This window comes from Danio rerio, chromosome 19, assembly GCF_049306965.1.
Source record: "Danio rerio strain Tuebingen ecotype United States chromosome 19, GRCz12tu, whole genome shotgun sequence".
Lineage (NCBI taxonomy): Eukaryota > Metazoa > Chordata > Actinopteri > Cypriniformes > Danionidae > Danio > Danio rerio.
In genome coordinates this window covers 24,402,501-24,411,345 of record NC_133194.1, presented here as the reverse complement: position 1 = coordinate 24,411,345, position 8,845 = coordinate 24,402,501, and the positions used below count along the sequence as shown (strand labels likewise).

The window sequence follows — 8,845 nt, the reverse complement described above, 5'->3', positions numbered from 1 at the left end:
ATGTTTAAGTTTCAAATAAATTATGTCAAAGATTGTCGTATAATTCCTGTTGGGTTTTCTGACCACTGTGCGGTTATTTGTAAGATTTTTGTCAATTCGGTGAAAGTAAAAAGTGCATACTGGCACTTTAATACATCACTTTTAAATGATGAAAATTTTAAAGAATTTTTTTCTGTTTTTTGGGAAAATTTTAAAAAACAAAAACAAATGTATTCTTCACTGCAACAATGGTGGGATTGCGGGAAAATACAAATTAAACAGTTATGTAAAGAGTACACTTTTAATGTTACTAAAGAAACAATGCGAGCAATGAAAGAGTTAGAAAAAAGTATAACAGAACTTTTAAATACAACAGCTTCTACAAATAATAGCACTGATTTTGAAGAAAGTAAAACTAAAAAAGATTTACTTGCAGATTTATTGAATGTAAAAGCAAAGGGTGCTTTAATTCGTTCTCGGTTTCAAAATATTTCAGAAATGGATGCACCTTCAAAATTTTTCTTCAATTTGGAAAAAAAGAATGGAAAAAGCCGATTAATACATTCACTAAAGTCTGAAACAGGAGAAGATATTACAGATTCTAGTAAGATTCGCAAATATGCAGTTAATTTTTATTCATCTTTATATAAATGTGAAGTATTACAGAGGGATGTTGAAAACTCAGTTTTTTTTGAAAATCTCTCTAAAGTTGATGATGAATCCAATGCAATGCTTGAGCTGCCTATATCACAAGATGAATTATATACAGTAATGATGAGCATGGAAAATGGCAAATCGCCTGGCATTGATGGAATTCCTGTTGATTTTTATAAAGTTTTATGGCCAGTGATTGGTGAAGATTTGTTTTTAGTTTTAAATGACAGTTTAAATAAAGGATCATTGCCTTTGAGTTGTAGAAGAGCAGTTATTACTCTTTTACCCAAAAAAGGAGATCTTCAAAAAATAGGTAACTGGAGACCTGTGTCACTTTTGTGTTCAGATTATAAAATTTTATCAAAGGCTTTAGCTGTAAGACTAAGTAAAGTACTGGACCAAATTATACAGCCTAATCAAAATTACTCTATACCAAATAGATCAATTTTTGATAATATTTTTTTAATTAGGGATGCGTTAGAAGTTGCTAAATTATTTGGCATTAATTGTGGATTGATCTCATTAGATCAAGAGAAAGCTTTTGATCGTGTTGAACATGAGTATTTGAAAAAAGTTTTAAAGGTTTTTGGTTTTAGTACTCATTTTATAAAAATGATTGAGGTAATGTATAGTAACATTCAAAGTGTACTCAAAATCAATGGTGGTTTAAGCGCTCCTTTTGATGTACAGAGAGGTGTTAGACAGGGTTGTGCTATGTCAGGAATGTTATATTCCATTGCCATTGAACCTCTTCTACACAGAATAAGAGCGGAATTAAAAGGTTTTTCTATACCCCACTGTAATGCTCAAGTGCAACTGTGATGGCCAGTGTGGTGGCCACACATTGAGAGTGAGGCATGCACACACACACACACACACACACACGTTATACTTATTCATTTAAGATTATTTATTGGTCACAATTTCAGTTATTGTGTTTATACATTTTCGTTTCATTCATATCTGATTTAAATAAGACTCATACACTTTCAGTTTCTCATTACCTTTCTTTATTTTCCACAGTACATTTATTACTATTTTGGGTGCACACAAAATCGGTTATCTGTACTGTATGTTTTGTTAATTTAGTTTTCTTTTGAGTTTAAGTTACCGTGCTGCAGTGCCGACGAGGAACAGAGTTTCCGGGTGTGGTCCGCCCAAGTAAAGGTCCGACGTGCCGCGAGATGCCGTCTTTTGGTTCCGCCTGCAGATACCATTGGCTTAATGGCTTGGAGGGAGAGCTCATGTTTGGTTTAGGTTCAATAATGATTTACAATGTTTGTTTATTCAGATTTATATTTAGCTTTGCCTTATTTATAATTTATTTAACTTATATTTAGATTTGTATTTAGATGTTTGGCTTAGTTTATTGTATTTGTAAATTGTATGTTTTTGTCTCCCCCTTCTTGTTTAATGTGGACTAGTCCCTGTGCTATAAATGTGGTCTGTCTTGTCATTTCATGGAGTTCTGTTTTTGGTTTAGACATGATTTGTTTGGTTTGAACTCAGTTTGTTTTCCTTGTTTAGTTTATTGTTCTTTCAATTGATTTAATTATTTAATTAATTTATATTTGAACTTTTTGTGAACCTTTTTGACTTTATTAAAAATAATTATTTTTGAAAATCTTCTTTTTTGTATGCCCCTTACTGTACGTGCTGGCTCGGTCCCTCACAAGTGGTGTCAGAAGTGGGATTTGCCAGTAGGGGGCATAGTTTTTTTCTTTGGTGAACTTTCTGGGCCATGAACCGAGGAGGACGGAGAGGAGCCCCAAAGGCTGTTTCAGTGGAGCAACTGGATGAAGTTGCACAAGAGCTGAAGGATGAAGAGTTACAGGAGGTGAGAGAATTTGATGTGGAGACTGAATGCACTGAACCAACAATAGCTGACTTGACAGGCTTGTTTAGAGCTCACATGGCAAAAATGGAGGCTCAGGAAGCACAAAGGATGGCAGAGCTGGCCCAGCAGGAACGCCGATTCAAAGCTCTCCATCATCAGTTTGGCCTGTTGCAGCTGGAGGTGCAGGCTCGCACAACTCCTGTTCCAAATACTTTGGTAGCATCTCAAGATGATTTGGATCACCCAGATGGGGGTGCTGGTCCAAGTAGGCCATTATCTCAGTCAAGTACCTGTCGGAGAGAGGGAGCTGAAGCCCGTGATACAGGTCAGTGCCAACTTAAAGAGCCTAAATTGGAAAAGTTGTCTGATGGTGATGATGTTGAGCATTTCCTAATTACTTTTGAGAGAATGGCAGCAGTTTGCCGATGGCCAAAAGAGGAGTGGGTATTTCATCTGATTCCCCTTCTGACGGGTAAGGCCCGGGCTGCTTATGTTCACATGGATGTTGATGAATCTTTGAATTATGATGAACTTAAATCTGCAGTATTAAGGAAATATGACATCAGTCGAGAAACCTACAGGCAGAGGTTTCGGTCTCTTGAAGTAGAACACCTTGAAAGCCCTAAAGAACTATATGTGAGGTTAAAAGAACTGTATGGTAAATGGATGCAGCCAAAAAGTAAGTCTATTGAAGAAATTGGTGAAGTGATCATTCTTGAACAATACTTGAGAATGTTGTCTCCAGAGCTACAGGTGTGGGTACGAGAACATGATCCACAGTCGGCTTCACAAGCGGCAACACTGGCAGATGTGTTTGTGGCAGCACGTCAGAGAAATCAGTCCTGGTGGTGGAAATCCAGCCGAGATGACCGGAGAGCAAATCCTCCACAGCAGTCTATGAGAAACTTCCCTGGTGCTGGTAAGCCTCCTGGAGGAGGGCCTGCATTTGTCAATGCTCCTAAGAATTATAGGAAAATGCCAATATGTTACCTATGTAATCAAGAAGGTCATACCAAGCCCATGTGCCCTAGAAATGTAATCAAGAATACTCACCTGTGTTATGTGCCCAGGCATCTTGCAAAGCCAGCCCCTAAAGCTGAACGCTCACCAGCAAGCACCACTGTTGAGTTTAATGGAAAGGAAATGATTGCTTTGGTTGATACCGGGAGTGATCAGACTTTGGTACACATGAAGTGCATTTCTCCAGCCCTCCTTCGCAACACCAACCTGAAGGCTGTCCGCTGTGTGCATGGTGACGAAAAGCTGCTACCCACCGCAGAGGTCTATCTAAAGGTGAGAGGTCAGACTTACTACTTGGAGGTTGGTGTAGCTGACAACCTACCTTTTCCTGTAGTCCTGGGGCAGGACCTGCCAGTACTGTGGGACTTATTGCAGCCACCATCCACCTGTAACATGGTTGTTACTCGAGCCCAGAGCCATATGAGAGACGAAAGTAAAGAGTTGCTTGCTACGCTACCATTCTTTGATGCAGAAATCAATGGCTCAACTAAACCTAGGAAATCCAGACGACAGAAACGGTTTGAGAAAATCCAATATAATGCTTCCGGAATGCCTGTTGATAAGTTTGCTGAATTCTCACCCAAATTTAAGCTGCCGGTCAACATTATGCAGATGCAACAAGAGGATGCCAGTCTTGTTCCTTATCTGGAGAGAGCAAAGCAGGAGGATGGAAAAACTGTTGATGGAGAGACAAAGGAAAGATTTTGTATGTACCAGGGTCTACTATATCGTCAGATGGGACAAGTGACACAACTGGTGGTACCACAGTGTGTCCGTGAAGTTATCCTTACTCTGGGTCACTCGATTCCTTGGGCTGGCCACCTGGGGAAACGTAAAACCATTGCCCGGATCAGAAAACACTTCTATTGGCCTGGTCTGAACTCAGAAGTAGCCCAGTACTGTAAAACCTCCCCTGAATGTCAAAAAGTGTCCTCTGACTGCCCAAGGCGGGTCCCTCTCCAACCACTGCCACTCATAGGCACTCCATTCGAACGACTGGGAATGGACATAGTTGGACCAGTGGAGAAAAGTCGTTCGGGTAACCGATTTATGCTTGTAGTGACTGACTATGCCACTAGGTATCCTGAAGTGTTTCCCTTAAGGTCAGTTAAGGCCAAGTACGTGGCTACCTGTCTAGTGCAACTGTTCTCCAGAGTTGGCTTTCCAAGTGAAATTCTAACCGATCAAGGGACTAATTTTATGTCGAATCTTCTGAAGCAGGTCTATAGGATGCTGGGCATCAAGAGTTTGAGAACCACTCCTTATCATCCCCAGACAGATGGGTTAACCGAAAGATTTAACCAGACGTTAAAGCAGATGCTACGCAAGTTTGTTGGTGAGTCTGGCACTGATTGGGATCAATGGCTCCCATATCTTCTGTTTGCCTACAGGGAAGTGCCACAAGCCTCCACTGGATTTTCCCCGTTTGAGTTGCTTTATGGTCATGAAGTCAAAGGTCCCTTAGCATTACTCCGAGAAGTTTGGGAGGGAAACCCACAGAGAAATGATGAAACTAATGTGGCATCCTATGTGATTCAGATGAGGGAACGTTTGCAAAAGATGTCTGCACTAGCTCAGTCTCATTTGGCAGAAGCTCAAACACGGCAGAAAACCTGGTACGATCAATCTGCTCGGGAGCGGCAGTTTAAGCCCGGTCAGAAGGTACTCGTGATGTTGCCCAGTCATGAAAGTAAGCTGCTTGCAAAATGGCAGGGGCCGTATGAAATTAAAAGGAAACTAGGTCCTACCACCTATGAAGTTGCTCTATTTGACCATGCTCATTCTACACGTACTCTGCATATAAATTTGCTTAAAGAATGGTTTCCTCGTCCTCCTGAATCTAGCCACAGCTTGATGATCCGGCAAGTCAAAGAAGAGGATGATTCTGAAGTATTTCTGCCTCAGTCAGCTCTAGGAGATGTGGATCTGAGTCACCTGTCCCCACAGCAACAGCATGAGGTGAGAGAAATTTGTTTACCAGAAGTCTTCTCAGAATACCCTGGCTTTACCACCTTGATTGAACATAATATTGAGTTGAAACCCGATGCTGTAGTTCGAAGAATGAGTTACAGGGTCCCTGAACGTCTCCAAGAAGCGCTGAAAGAGGAGGTGGATCTGATGCTGAGGCTGGGAATTATAGAACCCTCTAAAAGCGAATGGTGCCACCCTGTGGTCCTTGTTCCGAAAAAGGATGGGTCTATAAGGTTTTGTATAGACTTTCGTTACCTCAACTCCGTGACCAAGTTTGATGCTTACCCTACTCCACGAATCAGTGATCTCACTGATCGACTGGGCACCTCAAAGTTTCTAACCACCATTGATCTTTCAAAAGGTTATTGGCAGATTCCGTTGACTCCACAGTCCAGAGAACTCACTGCGTTTAAAACACCCTGGGGCCTATTCCATTTTAAGGTTCTAGCCTTTGGACTGCATGGGGCACCGGCCAGCTTCCAAAGACTAATGGACCAGGTACTGCGAGGACTACCATTTACAGCTGCTTATCTGGATGATATTGTGGTGTACAGTGACACATGGCAGCAACATCTGCAGCATCTCCAGGAAGTTCTGCAACGCCTTCAGGCAGCCGGCCTGACAGTTAACCCCCAAAAGTGTACCATTGCAAAGGCAGAGACAGAGTACTTGGGGTTTGTTATTGGTAAAGGGGTGCTCCGACCCCAGGTGGAGAAGGTACGGGCCATTGAAAAGTGTCCACAGCCACAAACCCGTAAGGAGTTAAGGTCCTTTTTGGGTATGGCTGGGTTTTATCACAGATTTATTCCCAACTTTTCTGGGCGGGCTGCAGTATTGACTGACATGGTTGGTTCAAGGAGTCCCAATCAGCTGAAGTGGACCCAAGAAACAGTGACATTCCCGAAGGGAGGGAGTATGTGATGGCCAGTGTGGTGGCCACACATTGAGAGTGAGGCATGCACACACACACACACACACACACACGTTATACTTATTCATTTAAGATTATTTATTGGTCACAATTTCAGTTATTGTGTTTATACATTTTCGTTTCATTCATATCTGATTTAAATAAGACTCATACACTTTCAGTTTCTCATTACCTTTCTTTATTTTCCCCAGTACATTTATTACTATTTTGGGTGCACACAAAATCGGTTATCTGTACTGTATGTTTTGTTAATTTAGTTTTCTTTTGAGTTTAAGTTACCGTGCTGCAGTGCCGACGAGGAACAGAGTTTCCTGGTGTGGTCCGCCCAAGTAAAGGTCCGACGTGCCGCGAGATGCCGTCTTTTGGTTCCGCCTGCAGATACCATTGGCTTAATGGCTTGGAGGGAGAGCTCATGTTTGGTTTAGGTTCAATAATGATTTACAATGTTTGTTTATTCAGATTTATATTTAGCTTTGCCTTATTTATAATTTATTTAACTTATATTTAGATTTGTATTTAGATGTTTGGCTTAGTTTATTGTATTTGTAAATTGTATGTTTTTGTCTCCCCCTTCTTGTTTAATGTGGACTAGTCCCTGTGCTATAAATGTGGTCTGTCTTGTCATTTCATGGAGTTCTGTTTTTGGTTTAGACATGATTTGTTTGGTTTGAACTCAGTTTGTTTTCCTTGTTTAGTTTATTGTTCTTTCAATTGATTTAATTATTTAATTAATTTATATTTGAACTTTTTGTGAACCTTTTTGACTTTATTAAAAATAATTATTTTTGAAAATCTTCTTTTTTGTATGCCCCTTACTGTACGTGCTGGCTCGGTCCCTCACAGCAACTTTCAGCATATGCAGATGATGTTATTGTTTTTATAACTAACACTGATGATGTAAGAAGACTGGAATGTATTATTAACAATTTTAAAAAGATTTCTTCTGCTAAAGTTAATTGGGAAAAAAGTGAAGCACTTCTCATAGGTGACTGGAAAAGAGACCCTCCCTTATTACCTGGAGGATTAAAATGGAAGAGGGGTTTTTTAAAATACCTTGGAGTTTACCTAGGTGAAAGTGACTTTGTTCAACAAAACTGGAACGGATTGCTTGAAAAAATTCAAAGTCGTTTACAGAAGTGGAAATGGTTGCTCCCACAACTTTCTTACAGAGGACGAACACTCATTATTAACAATTTGGTGAGTTCCTCTATGTGGCATAAACTTGCTTGTGTTGATCCACCTGCTGGACTCTTACCAAAAATTCAAGGAGAACTGGTCAACTTTTTTTGGGACAATTTGCACTGGACACCTCAAAGTGTTCTGTTTCTGCCAAGAGATGAAGGTGGCCAAGGGTTGGTGAATCTTGTGAGCAGGGGAGCCACATATAGACTACAATTTGTTCAGAAGTTGTTGTATGGGCCTGAAAATCTCGTGTGGAGGCCTTTAGCTCAATGCATCCTACGTGGAATAAATGGCTTGAATCTTCATGCGTCACTTTTTTTGACAGATAATGTGCATCTAGATCTGACTGGAATACCTTCTTTTTACAAAAGTATTTTTAAAGTATGGGGACTTTTTAAACATTCGCAGGCAGATTCAACAACATCTCTTTTCTGGCTGCTTGAAGAACCAGTACTTCTTGGCTGTCGCCTTGATGTAACAAAAGATGATACCCCAGGACTAAAAGAATTGCTTATTTCCAACAAAATGACCAAACTAAGAGACATTGTTGACAAGGCGGGTTTTGGACTAAGAGATGCAGAAAATGTTGCTTTATATATGGGAATTAGATCGGTGAGGTTTGTTACAAAATTTTTGAATGTTTTGAAAAGTTTTTTAAATGAAAAAGAAAAAAATTTAATTGAAGGTTACAGTCAAGGTATTATTTTCCCTAATGATCAAGATTGTTTCCCAGACATTAGACTTACACCTAAGATTGAAAATTCTGGGATTAATAGTCCATTGTTATGTTTTAAGGAAAATGGGAATGTTGATTTTAGTACAGTTAAAGGGAAAGTGCTTTATAAAAATATTGTGAAACTAAATAATAAGTGTACTTTAAAAGAGAGATCTGACACTGTGTGGAGAGATAAACTGTGTTTAGTAGAAGAAGAAAAACCAGAATGGAGAATATTGTATAAACCACCATTGAATAAAAGATCGGGGGATTTGCAGTGGAGAATTTTACACGGTGCTATAGCTGTTAATGCATTTGTGGCTAAAATAAATTCTAGTGTGAGTGATCAATGTCCGTTTTGTTTAGAAAGGGAAACAATTTTTCACTGTTTTATGTATTGTAAAAGACTTGCTCCTCTGTTTGATCTTTTAAATGTTTTAGTTTCTTTACTTGGTTTTTTATTTACGAAACAATGTTTTATATTAGGTTTTAAATATAAAAGACAAAACAAATATAAATGTCAATTATTGAATTTTATTTTTGGTCAAGCAAAATC

At 39.5% G+C, this 8,845-nt stretch overlaps 1 protein-coding gene across 1 annotated transcript; it reads left to right on the top strand.

Moving 5' to 3' along the window:
* Positions 1 to 2,095: 2,095 nt before the first annotated feature.
* On the top strand, positions 2,096 to 8,635 carry LOC141379074 (uncharacterized). The gene is made up of 2 exons (XM_073931664.1): positions 2,096 to 2,470; positions 2,539 to 8,635. The coding sequence occupies exons 1-2, from the start codon at positions 2,454 to 2,456 to the stop codon at positions 6,380 to 6,382; spliced, it is 3,861 nt and encodes a 1,286-aa protein (XP_073787765.1). The 5' UTR covers positions 2,096 to 2,453; the 3' UTR covers positions 6,383 to 8,635.
* Positions 8,636 to 8,845: the final 210 nt, after the last annotated feature.